The 20,395-nt window shown below is 42.4% G+C and overlaps 1 protein-coding gene across 10 annotated transcripts in view; it reads right to left on the minus strand.

Annotated features, from left to right (window-relative positions):
• SIPA1L2 (signal induced proliferation associated 1 like 2) overlaps positions 1-20,395 on the minus strand; it is a 492,084-nt gene that overhangs the window by 71,475 nt on the left and 400,214 nt on the right. For all 10 annotated transcript variants that reach the window (XM_029593863.1, XM_029593861.1, XM_029593864.1 and 7 more), the window contains one exon: positions 14,107-14,260. In XM_029593863.1, the coding sequence (XP_029449723.1) occupies positions 14,107-14,260 (154 nt within the window). The remainder of the gene's footprint in view (positions 1-14,106; positions 14,261-20,395) is intronic.

A 20,395-nucleotide genomic window follows, 5' to 3' on the forward strand; every position in this document is an offset into this window, starting at 1 on the left:
AGAGGATTTGGAAGTAGAGTCCTCTGAAGTGCAGTTCCAGAAGCTATTAAACGCCTTTTAATTTGAGCAGTGGTTCAATGAGCTGATATAATTGTATTGTGTTTACTTGCATGTGAAGCAGAGGGAGCTATTTGTGACTGAGGTCTAGTTATTATATATGGTTTTAGTAATTTGCTTGCTTCTTGTTGATGTTATGTTTATTTATATTTATTTATTTATTTGTTGAATTTTATATACCGTCATTCAGTAGAGCCATCATAACGGTTTACAAAATATACATTTTCTTAACAATTGTGCAACAAGTATAAACAAGGTGGATATTAAACAGAAGTTAAACATTTCAAGTCCAGACAGTATTATTAAGTGGGATGAGGAGGGTATGTAGGTTCTGGTTGGAGAGAAGTTATTCTGAGGTTTTTGGATGAAAGTTAAATTGTGAGCTGGGATGATCAGAAGTATGAAGGTCAGTGTAGCATTTGCGAAACATTAATGTTTTTAGGTCTTTTTTGAAGGTTTTATTATGCATATTGGGGTGAATTTTCAAACCTGCGCGTGGGTGTACATGTGCGTGTGCTACCCAGCGTGCACAAATGTACATCTGATTTTATAACATGTGCACATAGGCGCACGCATGTTATAAACTTGGGGGTCGGCGTGCACAAGGGGTTGCACAGTTGTGCACCTTGCGCGCGCCAGGCCGCACTGTCTTCCCCCATTCCCTCCCAGGCCGCTCCCAAATCGGAGCGGCCTCGGAGGGAACTTCCCAACTCCCCACCACACCTTCCCTACCCCGCCCTTTCCCCCTATCTTTTTCTTCGGTTTTCTTTTATTTCAAAACCTACTTCAGCCCTGGGGCTGAAGTAAGTTGCACACGCCGGCCGACTGCTGGCGCGCGATGGTCGCTGTGCCGGGAGCCTCTGACCCTGCCCCGCCCCCTCCCCTTTTTGCAAGCCCCGGGACTTACGCGTGTCGCCGGGACTTTTGAAAATCCGCCCCATTATTTTGTGAACCGCCTAGAACTGTAGATAGTGTAGATTATATATTTTTAAATAAATAAAATAAATACATCTCTCTCATGCATATTCATTAGGGATATCCTGAAAACTCCTGCTCATTGGTGTCCACAAGAACTGGAGGTTACTTTCAACTGGAGACTAGAGAAAAGATGGTAGAACCTGAGCAGATTGTAGCAGAAGAGCTACTAGACCAATTACAGTCAGTGTAAAAAGGAAAACTACTCCACCCACTCACGTATTTTTGAAAGTACTGTAAATTGACTACCCATGTGTAGTTTGGGGAAGACTCCTTTTATCCATTCTCCTTTGGGGTTTTTTTTCTGCAAAATGCTCTGCTAACAGTATCTGGATTCAAGAAGAGAGTACACAGTGGGTTGCAACCTATCAGGAGGAGGTTGTACTGTGGAGAAAACCCAGAGCCAACCTACTCACTGTGGCTCGGAGGAAAGGAGGAAGAAGGTGGTCTCCACTGAGATGCCTCACTCCCCCAACAAGGGTCCATAAGAACATAAGAACATAAGAAAATGCCATACTGGGTCAGACCAAGGGTCCATCAAGCCCAGCATCCTGTTTCCAACAGTGGCCAATCCAGGCCATAAGAACCTGGCAAGTACCCAAAACCTAAGTCTATTCCATGTAACCATTGCTAATGGCAGTGGCTATTCTCTAAGTGAACTTAATAGCAGGTAATGGACTTCTCCTCCAAGAACTTATCCAATCCTTTTTTAAACACAGCTATACTAACTGCACGAACCACATCCTCTGGCAACAATATGCATGAGAGAGTAGATGAAATCTGAGATCACGCCTAACTTCTTCATGGAATTGATTCATGGCCAAGTGCATTTCACACTTGGACTATGGAAGTAGAGCTTAGAGACTCAGAAGGCCCCTGCCCCTGTGAGATACAGTGCTTGTAAGAAGAGAGAGAGGCTTGGAGGAGGCTAACAATGCTGCCCACAAAAGAGACAGAGACAGAAAACTGCTATTGAGGGGTGTGTGGGGGGGGGGGGGGGGTAGTCCTGACACATGATTGGCTCTCACATGGGGTGCCCAGATGAATGCTGCATGAAATGGCAGAAGAGGCCCTCATGAACAAGAGAAGCAAGGAGTGTTGACATAAAAGCAAAACAGAATGGGATCTATGAGTTTTCAAGGAACTGATTAACAAAACAGAATTTTGCCTTTTATATTCCCTGTACAGCTGAGTCTAGATTATGGAGAGGATATATATTAAACAAGAGCTGAACTTTAAACAGTTCAAGTACCTATAGGTGTATGTACACTCCCCTGTAGAACAGATAAGCTTCTCTGAACGGCAAGAACCTGAGTGGCTTTTGTAACTCACACCACACTATCTCCCAAAGAACCGGAGTTGCGTGTTCCCTCTATCCAGTACTTTCTGCTCTCCATTGTCTCGTGTGACTCTAAAATGAAACACTGAGACACTAGTTGAGTCCCACAGTCTGGTTTATTTTCTTGCCCACATATAACATGACTCACAAACATTCCAGCCAGGAGGTAGATGTTTATAGTTTAATGAAATCCCAAATAGATGGTGCTCCAATCATGTGTGTTAAATTGGTTTGATACCATTTTATCATCCACATCAGGCATAATGCTCATGTAATCTGAGATCTCACTACACAGTGGGCTAATGCAACTATAGATACTCACAAAAAGATGATTTACTGCAAACCTCAAGAAGAGGAGTCCAATTACATTTTTGGCACAGTCTACAATTGCTCTACAGAGTGCTGGGATCCTATAAAGCTACGTGCTGGAGAAAGACATCTGGCCTGAACCCAAGCTCTCCAAAGATTGACTCAACTTAAAAATAGAGCATGCTCAGATAAAATAATATAAAACATTAGCAACTCCACAAGGGGTGCTAGAGCACCATCATCATTAGTAACCATGGGTTGTACTTTCTCAGAGGTTTGTTTTTTTTTCCCACTTTTTACCCCGATTCTGGTGCTGCAGGAAGGAGAGGACATTACAGAGAGTTTGCAGGAGGAATATAAGCTCTATATACTCCCTTAATTACTAGAGACCCACTCAGTCACTCCCTCCTGGCATAATGAGGAAAAATTCATAAAAACAGCTTAAAGCTTCTTTTAATCGAACGTATGAACATGAAATTAGAATAGCTGCTCAAAATCCAAAGGAAAGAAAGAAATGAAGTATCTGAAGCCTAGCACTACTACTGACCTTAGTTAATCACAAATTTACAACAGAAAAAAGCGTTAAAATTGTCGCAAAAAAAATATTGGAGCACTGCTTGAAGAAAACTGGAGAAAATAAATACTTCGACTAGGAGTTTTATACCAAATAATCACTGAACATAAAATAAGCTGGTGGAAGCAGAAGACAGTAAGTCACAATATAGAAGCAGTTTACAGCTCCAAACTCAATTGTCGACTTTGAAAAAACATAACACCATGCTTGAATCAAAATTAGAGGGTCAAGAGAACAGAACCAGAATAAATAATATAATGTAGAGACCCTCTTGGGATTTCCACTAGTTGGCGCTAGACAAGGTCAGGAGATAAAGGACTTAAGAGAGGAGCATACTATTTGTTACATCCCCCCCCCCCTCCCTGTGAGGCTGCTGGTGTGGTGAGCTCCTCTCCGCTCAAAGGCCGACAGGGCGGTAGATCAGCGCAGCATTTTAAGTTGGCAGACATTTTGTTGTTTTCCCTATTCCTGGTGAGCTAGGCCTCATGCCTCACTGGCCCAGGATAGGAAGGAGGCAGACAACTATTCCAAACCTGGCTGGTGAGGTTGTCTCAGGATTTTTTCTTTTTTTTTTTTTGTAATAACAATTTTGAATCTTTACTTTTTGGTGTTTTCTTGATTCCTTGGTCCTTGCTCAGAAAAGAAAAATCCCCTTCTCTCTGGGAAGGACTCGACGAGACAGCAGCGGATTCCATCTCACACCTCTTGGATGGACAGTGGCGATGGAGACGTTTTCATAAAGCTTTTGCCTTTTAGCTTGGGAGAAAGTTTTTCTGCCACCTTCCCTGCTATTCTTCAAGGGATGTTTCATTCAGTGATCCCATAACATTTGGAGAGGTGAATCCAGAGTAAGAGATTAACTGGAGGATCCCCCCACCCCCACTGAATTCTCTGTCCTGGAAAGAAAAGATAAGCTGAGAGATTTGCATTATTTGGAAAAGCATTTGGACCTCAGGCATTGTTTGGGAAGGAATTCCACCATGGTTAAGAGACCCCTGCACGCCTGGGAGTGAAACCATTTCAGGACCCCTAGTACTGAGGGCCACTTGTACAGTAAGGGAGAGGTTTGGAGCACAAGCTGGAACAGAGAGATAACAAGAGAAAACTGTGTATGGTGCCACATAAATGAGATTGAATATTTGCATGAGTAAACTTTAATATAGGAGGCTGGATGTTTGGGCAACAGCCTCACCAGTTTTGGTAGCTCTTTAGATGGTTACCAAGCTTGGTTGGAAGACAAGGAGAGAGCTGGGTGCTGGATTAAAACAAGGGATCTTGTATGGTCATCCTAATAACAAGAAGTCCTAGTGGAAACGCAAGCACTTACGAGGTTAGATCTGTCTGGCTTAGCTATTATTTTTTCTCCCACCTTTCCTGCTTCCCTCAGCCTTCCCAAATATTTTCCCTGCTCTCCTCTTTCTGAGATCTCATGCACCTTTTGAATGTTAATCTTTTTTGCCCTTACCGTTTCAGGTACTCCTTTCGAAAACCGAACTGCACTTTTTTTTTCCCTGTCATACAGAGAGTCTGTCTATCACCATATCATAGTAACATGGTAATCATGGCTGAAAAAGACCAAATAGTCCATCCAGTCTGCCCAGCAAGTTTCTTTTTGTAGTGACTGTTGTTCCTTGCGGGTTTCCCCTAAGCCTTAGGTTAAGGGTAGTAATATTAACAATCAAAAAGCAAGTGTCAAACCCACAACAAAATTACTGCTAGAAACATTTTTACAAGGTGAGCAGCCTTCTTGATAATTCAGGCAATGCTGCTTGAACGTGCTTTGCTTTGGGACTCAGCTGAAGAAGCAGCCGTGCACTTTTTCCCTAAAGTCTGTGTATCAGTACCTTGGACTGTAAAAGTCAGGGCCCACTGTTGGCTGTCGTTGGAATTCAATTTCCCCCCCCGCCGGCGAAGCAGAGAACAATGCTGTGGTTGCATCAATATCACCATACTGGGCCCTCAGTCTGTCTGCCGCAATGGATTCTTATGTTTGCTCTTCTAAGTATTTTGCAGCACATCGCCCGTGGTTAATGTATGATATAATATTCATAGTAGTATTAATCTTGCAATACCAAATGAAGCTTCAATAACCTTGCTACAATGATGGCTTACAGAACTATAAAAGGTTATCCCTCCCTGGCAACATTTATTGAACGCAATACATTAGGGCCGCTTGATATTAATGTGAAATGACTAGATTTTAATATCCTGACATTCTGAGTGGGCCAGCCACATGTGAGGAGCAGTCTACTTCCAACAGCAGCAGAGCACGCTGACAAGACGCCGTTGTTGAATGTAAATCAGGTTTAGAAGGGGGGTAAAATAGGTAGTTTTCTACAAGAGACAGTTCTTGTTAAATGCCTGTAGACTGGGCTGAATTTTCAAAGTTGTTTGTGCCTATAAAGTCATGTTTTATGCACATAATTGGCTGATACAAAATAGCTCGGGGCTCAGTGAGAGCATAAAACGTGTGCACGCTTAACCTAGTTACTTCTGTCAAGTGAAATGGAGGTGGGGAGGGGGAGGGGGGCGAGAGGGGGCAGGAGGTGCATTTCGGAAGGCGACGGAAATTATGCACGTGTTTTGATTTTAAAAATTATGGGGTAGACTTTTAAAGAGGCGCGCGGCCATGTGCACGCAAGTTATAAAATCGCTGGGCCACACGCACATGCACACCGGAGTTTATAATCCACGCATGTATGTGCAGGTGGTGCGTGCAAGGGATGGAGATTTAGGCAATTCCTGCGTGGTAACGCATCCGACCTTCCCCAGTTCCCTCCTGGTCTGTTCCAATTAAGGCGTGGACTGGGAGGGAACTTCCCTACCCCTCTTTCTAACCTTCCTTCCCCTTCCCATCTCCTCCCCACCCCCTAAACCTACCCTACCTTATTTTTTTTTTTTTTTTTCGAGTTGTTGCTCCTCTGGAGCAGTAGTAACTTGCGCGGGCCGGCAGGCTGCCGGCGCGCACTTCCCTGGCACAGCGGCAAATGGCCACTGTACCGGCCGCCTCCAGCTTCGCCCCTTTATCTGGGCCCGGCACTTCGGCTCGTAACAGGGGATACGAGAGTGGCCGGGCCCCCTTTGAAGATGCGCATGGCGTGCGCAAAGGCCCGGCCACGCGCGTAACCCCAGTTTTTTTACGCGCGCAGGGGAATAAAAATTCGGCCTTATGCATGTAAGTCACCCCACCCAAATCATGCCTTGGGAAAAAAGCAGGTATAACTCCGTGCGAGGTCATTTGTATGCATCAGGCCCCATGAGCCGAGCATTTTCAAAGTCAACTTGTGTGCATGAGCTTGCTTTGAAACTAAAGCCTGAGCTTGCAGATTGCACGCAGACTTCAATCCCACCCACATGGTTAAAAAAATTACCCTCTTTGGTTGTAGCTTTTAAAACAGTCTTGTGGGATTTCTTGCTTGCCATTATTTCACAGCAGCATGTGCAGTTATTCATCCTGTGCTCAAGAAACCCCTGCTTTTAAAGTCAGTGTTCCCATGGGGGTAGATTTTAAAAGCTTGCATGCGCGCACATGTACACCCGATTTTATAACTTGCACACGCAAGTTATAAAATCAGTGGTCGGCACGCGCAAGGGGGTGCACAATTGTGCACCTTGTACGCGCCGAGCCGCGCTGCCTTCCCCCGTTCCCTCCCCCCTAACCTGATCTTCCCACCCCCTTCCCCTAACCTTTCCCCCCCCAGCTCTACTCTAACCCCCTAAAATTTTTGTTTTACCTTTTGTGCCTGCCTCTGGGCAGGTGCAAGTTGCGCACGCCGGCCAACTGCCTGCGCGCAATCCCCGGCACAGCAGCAAATATGACCGCTGTGCCAGGAGCTTGACCCCACCCCGGGACTGCCCACACCCCCTCCCCACTTTTTGCAAGCCCTGAGACTTACACGCGTCCCGGGGCTTTACACGCTTCACCGGGCCTTTTTAGAATAGGCCCGATGCGCGCAAGACCGGTTACGCGTGTAACCCTTTTAAAATCCGGCCCATAATGTTGTAGCCCAACATCCTGACTCCCTTTCTATAGAAACAGTCCCAGCCTGTATCACAACAGAATTGTCATTTTGTAAAGCTTTGCATGCCATAATTTCTTGTTTGCTACAATTGTGAAAAGGTTTGCACACTTTCTTTTCCATCTGCCCTAAATCATGTAATACTAGTTTTTTAAAAATGTGACACATAGGTTCTGGGGGACCGGGAGGGACCCAAAATGATTTTGGTGCAAAGCACTCTGTACTAGATGTGTTGACATCATTGGCAAAACAATTTGCCACTTTTAATTTACAAATAAATTTGTATATATAGGACTGCATGATTTGGGGCAGATGGAAAAGAAAGTGTGCAAACCTTTTCAAAATTGAAGCAAACAAGAAATTATGGCATACAAAGCTTTACAAAATGACAACTCTATTGTGATTCACCCAGCAGACAAAGGAGGAGGAGTAGTGGTTATGGACCAAACTCTATATGAAGCAGAATCACTCTGACAACTTTGGAATGAACATTTCTATACTTATTAACAGAGAACCCAACTGAGCGGCTAAGCCAAGACATCTCAGTCATTCTACAATTAGGTAAACAATAAGGTTTTATTAATAACGAAGAGTTTGAGTTTCTGCTTCAAAAACATCAAGTCACTCCTAATTTTTACTTGGTATCCAGAACTTCGGTATATAAAACTGTTAAATAAATAAATAAATAAATAAATACACAAATCTCTACAGGACCCTCCTGGAAGGTCCATCATATCGGGCATCGGGTCACTACTCGAACCACTATCCACATATGTGGACTTGTTTTTGAATCCACTGGTGCCTCTACACAAATCGTACAATAGAGATTCCACCCACTTCATTCAGAAACTTGAAGAGTCTTTGGGGTGTGCCAGAACAGAGTGGCTGGTGACAGCAGATATAACAACACTGTGCACTAATATTCCACAATTGGCAGCCATAACGATTATCAAAGAGTCATTAAAGAACACTGATTTATCAGCTGGCCATCAACGATTTGTGACAGATTTGGCGGCTATAGCCCTAACAAAAAACCCTTTTTCAATTCCAGAACAGTTTATTCCATCAAATCAAAGGCACAGCAAAGAGGGCCACTATCGTTGGCATGCCTTTATGTATCGAAATTTGAGGAAACGCATATCTATACCTCTTCTTTTTGGCAACACATTAGGTTGTGGGTCAGATTCATTGATGGCATTTTTTTCATTTGGACCTCTTCGTTCGAACATCAACTAGAGTTTGAAGGGTGGCTGAACCAGCAGGATTCAAATCTGCAGTTTTCGTTTTGCAAAAATCAACAAAAACTCTTTTTTTGGACATGATTGAAACAGACAGAAATTCACTTTTATTGTTTCAAAGCCACCAGCCTACACATTTGAAAGAGAACATCCCAATGAGCCAATCTCTCCGTCTCTGGCGGATATGCTCCTCAAAGGAAGAATACATCACTGAAGCAGACAACATGAAGAACAGATTTTTACAGAGAGGTTATCCTCACTGAATTATCAAATGAGCATTCAAATGAGCATTGCATGCCAACAAAGAGTGGCTACTACAATCATCACAGAAAGAACCCATACATAGAATGGCATGTGTATTGCCTTATTCCACCAGCACAAGTGAAGTCCAAAAAAATCATTTAAAGACATTGGAATATACTATCTGACCATACTCCTTTTCAGAAGACCCCTATGTTTGCAAATCTAAGAGGGTGGAATCTACAGAATACGCTTATAAATACATACAGAGACAAACCCACATCCAGCTCGACACCTAGGGGTCAGTTCACATGTGGCAAATGTGTCATGTGTGGTCACGCAATGCAGATCCAACAATTTGCTTTACCCAATAGCACCAGAACTCATTACCTTTGTGGACATTACCCACGCAACTCCGAACAAGTAATCTATGCAATAATATGCCCCTGCAATAATATTTACATTGGCCACACCATGAGAGCTATAAAAACCAGAATGATCCAATATGCAAGTTGCATCCGTCCCAGGAAAATGGAAACCCCGATAGTTCAACATTGGACTAAGCACAATCATTCTCTCCAAGATTTAACATTTTTTGTCGTACAGCAACTCAATTTGACAAGAGGGGGGCAATATTTCCCTTCAGTTACAAAGAAGGGAACAAAGATACATCTACCAATGGGACACAGTTTACCCTAAAGGTCTGAATAAAGCCACTGAATGGGAAGCATTTTTTTTAAATACAGTAACCCTTAGGTACAACAAAGTCCACTTAAAGTGCTAACTCATTTGCTGGGTCGTTATCACCACGTTGAAAGAGTATAGATGGCTGAGGAAATCTTCTTGCCTGCAGCAAGAAAAGATTCTTAGAACACAGGCAAACCAAATCAGCATAATTACAAATGTACAATGGAAGGCAGAACTCTCAAGAATTTCTTTGGCTGTGGCTCTCTACAGAAGTCAAGAAAACTTTATACAAATTGATCTTGAGGAGCCCTGTGTCCGAAGCTTTCCACAGGGGTCAGTAAAGTTCTATACAAATGAGCACCAGATACAAAGAGCAAAGAGCCCTATTTGACACGAGCGTCTGTACTGCAAAGACGTCTGCTCCAAATACACTTCCAGCAAAGAGACTTGAAAAGGTTTCCAACATGCTAAGAAGGCAACACAGCTTTATAACTCCTTGCTTAAACTGGAGCCATGCAGCCAAGCTAGGGACAGCTTTGGTAAACAGATGAAGAACAGTCTATTTAATGTACCGAGGGGTTAATGCAACATACTGTGGCTACCAATAAGAGGTGAAAGGCAGAGTTTATGGTCTTGTAGTTTACACATTTAAGGGTTCTCATGAGTTACAGTTCAATCAAGCAGGGGTTTCGGGAACTAACAAACAGATATACATTTTTGTTTTCAGACAGTGGAAATTCACAGGTGATTATGCTGCATTTAGCAAGCTGTTAATTAACAACAGTTGAGTCTTGAGACACTGAATTGACAAAGCAACATATAAAGGTTAGACAAATGTTTGCTTAAAAAGATTGGTTTGAAAATTCTTTTATACAACAAATACCGGAATCAGGCATCAATACCAATATTGTGTACAACATTTAATCTCTCTAGTAGAATCAACAATAAGCGATCCAGTCCTCTGCACTAAATACAGTCCATGGTATCAACCCAAGAATAGTAATGAACAATATTTTCCCCTGAGGAAGCCTGGACAGCGAAACAGAGGCCTTTGTAGGGACAGAGAGAATACAGGATAGAGAGAGGACACCTTTTGCCTTAAAAAGATTACTAAAAGGGAGAGCCTAAGAATATTGAGGCAGGCAGGAATTTTATCTATAGTAAATTTATTTTCCCATGACCAGTGCTGACTTTCTGTTTATAAACCTCTGAAACAGTTCTGCTGTGTGGAAGAGGAATCTGCAGCACCATGAGAGAACTTTCCCCAACAGGTTCCGAAGAGGAAAATACACCAGGAACCATTTCAATGCTGTTCTAGCCCTCCCAAAAAAGCAGAAAAATCTGCTTTAATTTGCAGAGAAGAGGCCCACTCTTATGTTTTCAGGTGGGATGAAAGAACTGGCATGATGGTGATGCAGAGGGCTGGCTCTACACCTGTCTGCCAGAATTACTTCCTCCAGCTCAAGCCTGGAGGGTGGGCAGGCTCTCTGTACAGTTCTAACCAAGCCTTCTTCCATCTGTCAGGTTATTTACATGATTCTAAGTAAAAATAAAGTCTTCTTTCTCTGTCTGAAATATAGTCAGTACCTTAACTGTCAGCAAAGAAGTAAGAATCAGAGACATAACATTCACTCCCTTCCTTGGGGGGGGCAGAATACCGGAGGCTAACCAGGGTCAAGGGAGCACACGGAGGCTCTTAGGATTGAGTGCATGGTGGAACTTGAGATTAGAGTTCAGACACTGAGACTTGGCTGAGGTTCCATCGTGGCCTTATGTTATGAACCAAGAAAACAATTCACATTCCTGCACTTGCTTATTTTTATTTATTTTCCTCCTCCTGCTGTTTCATTGCCTCAGTCTTATGGGCAAAAGTCTATGTGGAAATTTGGAACGGTAGTTGCAACTAGGCCAAATTGTACTAAGCAATGGCAAACAACTAAGCCACCCGAGACTTTTAAACACAGAAATTGGACTTACAGTGCCCTCCATATTTTTAAATAAGCACCTATATAGTTATATCATAGTTTATGTCATAAGTTTACATACCCTTGACAGAATTTGTAAGATGTGTAGCATTTTAAGAAAACATGAGTGATCAGACAAAACACATCTCTTATTTTTAATGTGTTTCAAATTAAACTATTTTATGCTTCACAGAATAGTACAATCATTAAACAAACCATAGCAAAACAGGAAATAATAAAATGGTCCTATTCAAAAGTTTGCATATCCTTGAATGTATGGGCTGATAATATACACAAGTTGACCCTCGCATGTTGAGGTGGCAGTGAAGGGAAGGTATCCACACCTGTGCCTTGTTTGATTTTAATTAGTTGTGACACACATTAATTTTTCTTGCTGCAATGACATCCCATGGCATGGCAGGGTAGACCATCATAACACTAGATGTGTATCGGATGGTCCGATCGTTTTGGGCTTCGTTATCGGGGAACCGCAGGAAATTTCGTATTTCCCGCATTTTTTTTTCGGCTGACCCGAATTTTGGGTTAGCACGCTAACCCGGGAAAATTTCCTTCATTTTTCGGGGTGGCCGAAACAAGATGAATTAGACAATTTCGTTGAAATTGTCAATTCGTCCTAGACTAATGCACATCCCTACATAATACCCGTAATGTCGGAGCTAATTATTGTGCTTCCACACATACGTCGGGTCACAAGTAATAATCGGTCTTCAGTTCAATTTTTTTTTTATTTTGTGCTATGTAAACAAAAACAATCATTTCCCTTATAATCAGGTTCTTGAATTGTGCCAGCTTCAAAGAAAAACCCTGCTGCACCAACACAACAGAACAGCCTGCTTACAATACGCCAAACAGCACCTAGAGAAGCTTCAATACTTCTGGAACTAAATAATTTGGAGTGATGAGACCAAATTTGAACTTTATGGACACAACCATAAATGCTAAGTTTGGGGAAGAGTCAACAAGGCCTATGAAGGGAAGCACACCATTCCTACCGTGAAGCCTGGAGGTAGATTTCGGCATTTTGGGGAGGTGTGAGCTACAGCATCACAGGGAATTTAGTCAAAATTGATGGCAGGATGCAGCACTTTATCAGAAAATATTGGAGAAGAATTTCCATTCATCAGCCACTGGCAGCAGCAGAAGAAAGTGAGGGCTCTGGAGTGGCCATTACGGTCTCCTGATCTCAACATCATTGACCCACTTTGGGAAGAACCCAAACCTGCAGTTCATGCTAGACAACCAAAGAATTTACAGCTTCTGGAGGCTTTTTGCCAAGAGAAATGGGCAGCTTTACCACAGAAGAAAATAAAGGGCCTCATTCACAACTATCGCAAAAGACTGCAAGCCGTCATTGATGCAAAAGGGGGTAATACATGATATTAAGAACTAAGGTCCTGACTTTAAAAAGCATTAACTCGAGTAAAACTGGGTTGTACTTAAGTAAATGGGCTTTTGAAAACTGCTACAATATATGCCATTGAATTGTCCATACGATTTTTTTGACTAAGTGCACTTCACTTGAGTAAATGTGTTTTGAAAATTGCTATAATAGTAGTTACATTTACGCACATATCTCTTTTTGAAAATGACCCCCTAATGGAATGCAAACTTTTTGAACAGGACCATTTTATTATTTCCTTTATTGCTATGGTTTGCTTAATGATTGTGCTATTCTGCGATGCATAACAGTTTAATTTGAAACATATTAAAAATAACAGACCATGTGCTTTGATCATTCTTGTTTTCTTAAAATGCTACACATCTTACAAATTCTGCCAGGGGTGTGTAAACTTATGAGCACAAGCTTTGAATTCGATGTGTGCCGATACTTCATCCAGCTAACCCCATGCTACAGCAGAAACTTGAATTCAATCCAAAGCCAGTTTAGTGTATAAACTTACTCTAATCCTTGATTATACAAGAGCAAATGCGTGCAGTGTATGCATTGCAAAGGGCAACATGTAATACTCCACCTAATAATGGCAGTTTTCACAGGCACTTCTACAGCTAAAGCAGTATTTCCAAGCAGTAATGGCCTTTTAGAAAATTCCACGCCCGATATGTGGGTAAACTTACACATATACTGCCTGTTGGCATGGGCATTTACCTGGACCGAGTGAAGGATTCCCCGGGGCAGAACTGGGGAGGGGTTTGCACTGACGTGCATACTTCTGGACTTTGAAAAGTATGAGTGTAAAAATTTCCAGAAACTTTTCTGCACACACAACAGCAGGTGTAATTATATGCGGGCACATTTGGTGGGATGATTTTCAAAGAGGACACTGCTTTGTAGATTAGTGCACACACACACACACACATTTTTGCTACCTAATTGAGGTGAGCTGCTATAAAATGACCCCTGATGAGTTCAGGTTTCAAGGAATGCTCTGCTGCAACCTAATTCAGGGTTTGCCAAACCCCTGACCTGGGGGACTCCCAGTCAGTTGGGTTTTCAGGATATCCGCGATGAATATGTATGAGATAAATTTGCATGCGGCGGAGACAGTGCATTGAAATTTCTCTCATGTATATTCATTAAAGGTGTCCTAAAAACTGGCTGGGAATCCCCCCAGGACAGGGGGTTTGGCAACCCCTGACCTAAATCATTTTGCGATGTGACAGCAAACAGGCCATAGTCAATTTCCTGCAACAAGCGAACACTGTCAAAAAAGGGGTAACCAACCTTTCTCCTGCCCTCCTCCGCAGAGGGGCTGTCTGGGAGCATCAGCTTCAGAAAATCCTCTTTGGACAGGACACGCTGAGGCTCTGCATCTGTGTCCACCACTGCGGCCTGCAAATGGCTTGATGTCGACAGAACTCCAACTTCACCATACAGTCTAATTAAAACACATTTTATTTTTATTTAAGACAGTCTGCTCAACTGAGCTCAATTTCATGAGCATGATTAATAGAAAAAGACAATAGCTCTGGTACACTGCATATTTGTTAACGCAAGTAAGCTTTAATTTTCTACTCCTCAAATCAATATATATATACACATTTATTTATTTTAAAATCTTATAGTCTGCATCTTCTAATGCATGTTCAGTGTGGATTACAATAAATAAACACACACAAATATGAAAGATATGTATGTTTGTATGTATATCAGGTGGGGAAACTCCAATCCTCAAGGCCCGTACTTCAGTCAGGTTTTCAGTATATCCCTAAAAGAAATATATGTGTACAACTGAGGCAGTGTGCATGTAAAGCTTTCTTCATGCATATTCATTAGGGATAGCCTGAGAACCTGATAGGTATGTGGTCTTCAAAGACTGGAGGGTCCCACTAACATACATACACATGCACTCACACATATATCTATATATATTTCTATATCTCTCTCTCTATATATATATAAATATATATATATACACACACATATATATGTATATATACAAATACAAAAGACCAGGTAATATGTAATCATATAAGGTGCAGAAAAACATTCCAAAGGAATGGAAAAAGAGCACTAGTACTGTTGATATGGTATTAATTAAAACAGAAATCTTTATTAATCATTCACAAAAAAATTAAACTAAATGAACACCTTAATGTTAACAAACAACAAACAACAACAAACAATGTCTCATGATTGTTTGTGGCACAAACAAACAATCATGAGACCCTTACACAAATAAATACTGATAAGTTAAACGGATCAATTGCAGACTGTGTTCATGTTCATTATTGTTGTAACATACTTAGGTCTGCTTGAAAGTAATTGTGCCATGAAGGCCAAGCACTGACAACAAATGTATTAGCACTCACGCCATAGGAGTGCACAGTCTGCAACTGATCCATGTTTAACTTATCAGTACTTATTTGTGTAAGGGTTACATGATTGTTTGTTTGTGCCACATTTGTTAACATTAAGGTGTTCATTTATTTTATTTTTTTTTGAGAATGATTAATAAAGATTTCTGTTTTAATTAATACCATATCAACAATACTAGTGCTCTTTTGTCCATTTCTTTGGAATGTTTTTCTGCACACACACACACATACACACATGTATATATACACACACATTATGAAGTAGGAATTCTTAGAAGCTTCAACAAACATACATTACTTACCTGCTGAAAAGTCAGAGATAAAAAAAACCCAATTATGCCCCACACACAAAAAAAATATTATATTTTGATCTGTAACAATCAGCTAACAAGACAGCTGATATCTTCATAGTACTAAACGATGCCCAAACATCAAATTTGACAAAATTATTATGGTCATTGAGGGCGACACTCTAAATGCCATCCATAATCAAATGTGGCATGTGGCGAAGTCTGTTTTATCATCAGCGGTTTCACAAATCTGTTTGGATAAATAAAGCCTCCGACCTCTTATATTATCAGTTTGCATGAAACATGTTTATTTCAACAAAAGACTGTCATACTGAATAATCCAAGCAATGGATTTGGCGACGCGCAGGGCTGCATTGCCCGCTCTGCAAGCTGCAACAGCTCACTGCTCTTTGAAAATCAGTCAGGGACTGGATCCTTAGGAGGACACAGATTAATTGGGGATGGATTATGTTCCACAGAAGAACCACCTCAACGCCTTCCATCCTGTGCAAACAAATAACTGGAGCATTTCTAACTCTACTATTTTAAGATGTTGGTATTTTGACATCAGAAGAGTGATATGAGAAACTTCCTGATTTAGAAGGCTGCACAGGAAGCTTGTTTACATTTTCGCTTTTAATTGTTTGCAATATGATTGATACGGTTAGTGCTCTTGACAACTTGATAATACTCCACACTGCACAAGGAGGAAATTTGCAAGCAGCCCACATAAGAAACTCGGCAAAAACAAGCATCAAGTTACACCAATTTTCAAAGTGGACTTGCATGCATAAATCTGCTTTGAAAAGTATCCAAAATAATGTGCTCAAACTTGGGAGGGCAAAGTTACACCTGCTCTTTGCAATGTGTAACTCCTGCATGTTAATTTATGCACAAGGAGGGTAATTTTCAAAAAGATTTACGCACAATAGCCCATATCGTAGCAATTTTCAAAAGCCATGTTATGCACAGGGACGGTAACTTTAAAACAAGCACGTGCATATGTAGACGCGAGCCCACGTGTGCATGAATTTTACATTGTCCATGCAACTGAATGCACATTATATAAAATACTCCTATTTGCGTGTATGTGTGCTCCTAATTTTAAGTATTTGCATGAGGAAATACTGTTTGTATATATATATATATATATATATATATATATTTTTTTTTTTTTTTAGCACTTACCAGCTTTTACACATGCGAGTCAACATGTTTTATCACATTTGCATGTGAAGGAAATGACCAATTTTAGCAATTAGTCCAGCAGTTTGCCCAGTTTATCTCTAGGTCATCGAGACCCTTCTGGTTCTTCAGCCTACACTCCCCCCAGTTTACCCAGATCCTTCACCCAGTCAGGATCTGACTATAAAGAATTTTATCCTGACTTACACCTGATAAATAGCAGAAGTAAATATGTCCAGGCAACAGCCGTATGTGCATTAGAGATGTGAATCGGAACCGGAATCTGATCGGTTCCGATCCAAATCTTAAAATTTTTATCGCCCAGCCCGATTTGAGTTCTGATTATCGGCTGCGCCCGATCCGATAATCAAAACACCCTCCCGAATCCCCAAAAAAGATTTTAAAATTACCTGGTGGTCCAGCGGGAGTGCGGGGAGCGATCTCCCGCTCTCGGGCCATCGGCTGCGTTAATAAAAATGGCGCCGATGGCCCTCTGCCCTTACCATGTGACAGGGCAAAGGTAGCGCCGGCGCCATTTTGAATATTGGCAATACGGCCTGAGTACAGGAGATTGCTCCCGGACCTCCGCTGGACCCCCAGGGACTTTTGGCCAGCTTGGGGGGCCTCCTGACTCCCACAAGACTTGCCAAAAGTCCAGCGGGGGTCCAGGAGCGACCTCCTGCACTCGGGCCGTATTGCCAGTATTCAAAATGGCGCCGGCGCTACCTTTGCCCTCACTATGTCACAATGTCATAGGTCGCCCCCTTTTTTTTAGCGCAGCTCATAGCGTGGGAACGGGAGATCGGTCCCCGCGGCCCCATGGACCACCAGGTATGTGTAAAAAGTTTGGGGGGGGGGGTCAGGAGAGTGGGGGAGGCTAAGGGGGTAATTTTAAAGGGTCGGGGTGGGATTTTTTTTATCGGCGCGGGCCTCACTAAAAATTTAGTGATGTGAATTGGAATCGGAACCGATTCCAATTCACATCTCATAATGATCAGATTTCCATCCCCCCCCACAGCCGAACCCGATCGTTAAAACGATCGGGCACACGATTCACATCTCTAGTGTGAAGTATTCATGCGCGACCTGAAAAAGGGAGCGATGAGGGATGCGATCAAAGCCGCAGATGACCCAAAATTATTCAAACTGGTTAAAACATGAGCGGACTGAGGACGTGCAGGAGAACGTTGTGTGACTGGGGAACTGGACATCTAAATGGCAGATGAAATTGAGAGTTCAGTTTCTGCAACATAAATCCCCGTTTGAAAACCAATTTGGGGGTGTATGTGTGCAAAAATACGCATGAAACACATCATCGCTTAAAAGTTTACGCGCTTGGGAGTGAATTTTCAAGGGGGCTCCACGTATAAAATTAGTATATCTGCGCCTAAGCAGCATGTACGCATACATATACTATTTTATAAACGTTGAGAGTACGTGCGTATTTTCAGTTTTGCGTATATATTTTACTCGGGGGGAAAAAAGGGCTGGTCTGGATAAGGTTCAGAAATATGTGCGATAGTTGTTATTTTTTAAGAGATATGAATATATACATTAGCAAACTTATTCATACACTTTTACACCTAATTAACTCATGCTAGGGAAATTGGACTTGTCTGTTGGCTGCAGATTTGGGGTGGGAGGTCTTGGTGAACTAGTGGAAGTTCATGGTGAAGTTTAGGTAAATGGTTTAGGTAAGAAAACTGGAGAAGAACTGGGTGAATTGGTGGAGGGAGGTTATCAGCGAACTGGTGATGCCAAATACACATGCAAATATTTCAAAACGGTATCCATGCAAACTTTAAAAAAATACCTGCCTCCGCGTATAAATTAGGGTTAGGTGTGCATGTTGGACTTTTTATGCGCCAAATTTATACCCATGTATGTTTATAAAATGGGAAGAGAAAGTATGCATGTTCTTGCATTGGAAATATTCACATGCACTGAGACATATGCATGCACTTTCGGAGTAGACATATGCAGTATTTTATAAACTGCAGCTCCTGCCACATAGTTTATAAAATACTACCTTAAAACTCAAAGTATCCACTTACACACACTGTACTGGAAATAGGTTTAAAAGGTTCATACACAGGGACGGATTGGCCGATTGGGGGACTGGGGGATCGGGCATCCCCCGGTGGGCTGATCGCTCCAGTCACGTGCGCGGCCATGATAGAGCTGCGCTCTGTAGACCACGTGATGTGTCCTGGGCTGCGAATACCCGGGCCGGTCTGACATTGTGAATCCACCGCTGTTCATACAGGTGACTTTTCAAAGTTATGCATGAAATTGTATCAATTTTCAAAAACCATTTACTTGTGTAAGTGCACTTCCATGTGAATATCCCATGGACAATTCAATACCATGCTTTGTAGCAATTTTCAAAAGCTCGCTTACACAGGTAAAGTTCATTTACACGTTTAAAACTCAGTTTTAAGCATCTAAATCCTTTTGAAAATTACTCCCATATGTTTTAAAATAAAAAATATGCAAGGAAATCCTAATTTCACTCCAACTCCACACCCAGACCATCTATCTTTTGTGCACATAAAAGCATATGTGAAATCGGGTTCCAAGCATAATTTTCTGCACTCAAGTTCCAGGCAATTTTATAACAAACCATTTTAAACCCGTGTTTTATACTTGTAAATAGCTATGAAAATTACTCTCTAAAGCAGGGGTGGGCAAGTCTGGGCCTAGAGGGCCGCAAATCTTCAGGATATCTCTAATGAATATGCATGAGAGATTTGCTTGCACTCTGCTTCAGTTGTATACAAATCAAAGAGAAAAGCTGAGTATAGGAAAAATAGTGCATCCTAGTTGCCGACCTTTGTATCAAAAGTGGCACTTAATGATGATGATATGGCCAGGGCTGAACTGAATTAAACATAGGAGGCCTGATTTTCAAAAGCATTCACGTGCTTAAAACTGGATTTTACAAATGTAAATGCAATTTATCCATATAAGTGGGCTTTTGGAAATTGCTACAATGTATGCCATTGTCTATTGGCTTTACCCACATTAAGGGGTAGATTTTCAAAAAGCGCGATTTGGCGTACTTTTGTTGGCGCATCAGGCGCAAACAAAAGTACGCTGGATTTTAGTAGATACGCACGTAGCCGTGCGTATCCGCTAAAATCCTGGATCGGCACGCGCAAGGCTACCGATTACATATAGCCGGCGCGCGCCGAGCCGCGCAGCCTACCTCCGTTCCCTCCGAGGCCGCTCCGAAATCGGAGCGGCCTCGGAGGGAACTTTCTTTTGCCCTCCCCTCACCTTCCCCTCCCTTCCCCTACCTAACCCACCCCCCCGGCCCTGTCTAAACCCCCCCTTACCTTTGTCGGGGGATTTACGCCTCCCGGAGGGAGATGTAAATCCCAGCGCGCTGGGACGCGACCTGGGGGCGGGTCCGGAAGGCGCGGCCACGCCCCCGGACCCACCCCCGAAATGCTACGTCCCGCCCCAAAAACGCCGCGCGGATCGGGCCCGCCCCCGACACGCCCCCCTCGGAAAACCCCGGGACTTACGCGAGTCCCGGGGCTCTGCGCACGCCGGTAGGCCTATGTAAAATAGGCGCACCGGCGAGCAGGGCTCTTAAAATCCGCCCCTAAGTGCATTTAGTGTGGGTAAATGGCTTTTCAAAATTGCTACGATAGTATGTTTTACATGCCTAACTCCTTTGAAAATTCACCTGATTGTGTGTACTTTTCAAAGGCA

The sequence above is a fragment of the Rhinatrema bivittatum genome, chromosome 3 (assembly GCF_901001135.1).
Source record: "Rhinatrema bivittatum chromosome 3, aRhiBiv1.1, whole genome shotgun sequence".
Taxonomy (NCBI): Eukaryota; Metazoa; Chordata; class Amphibia; order Gymnophiona; family Rhinatrematidae; genus Rhinatrema; species Rhinatrema bivittatum.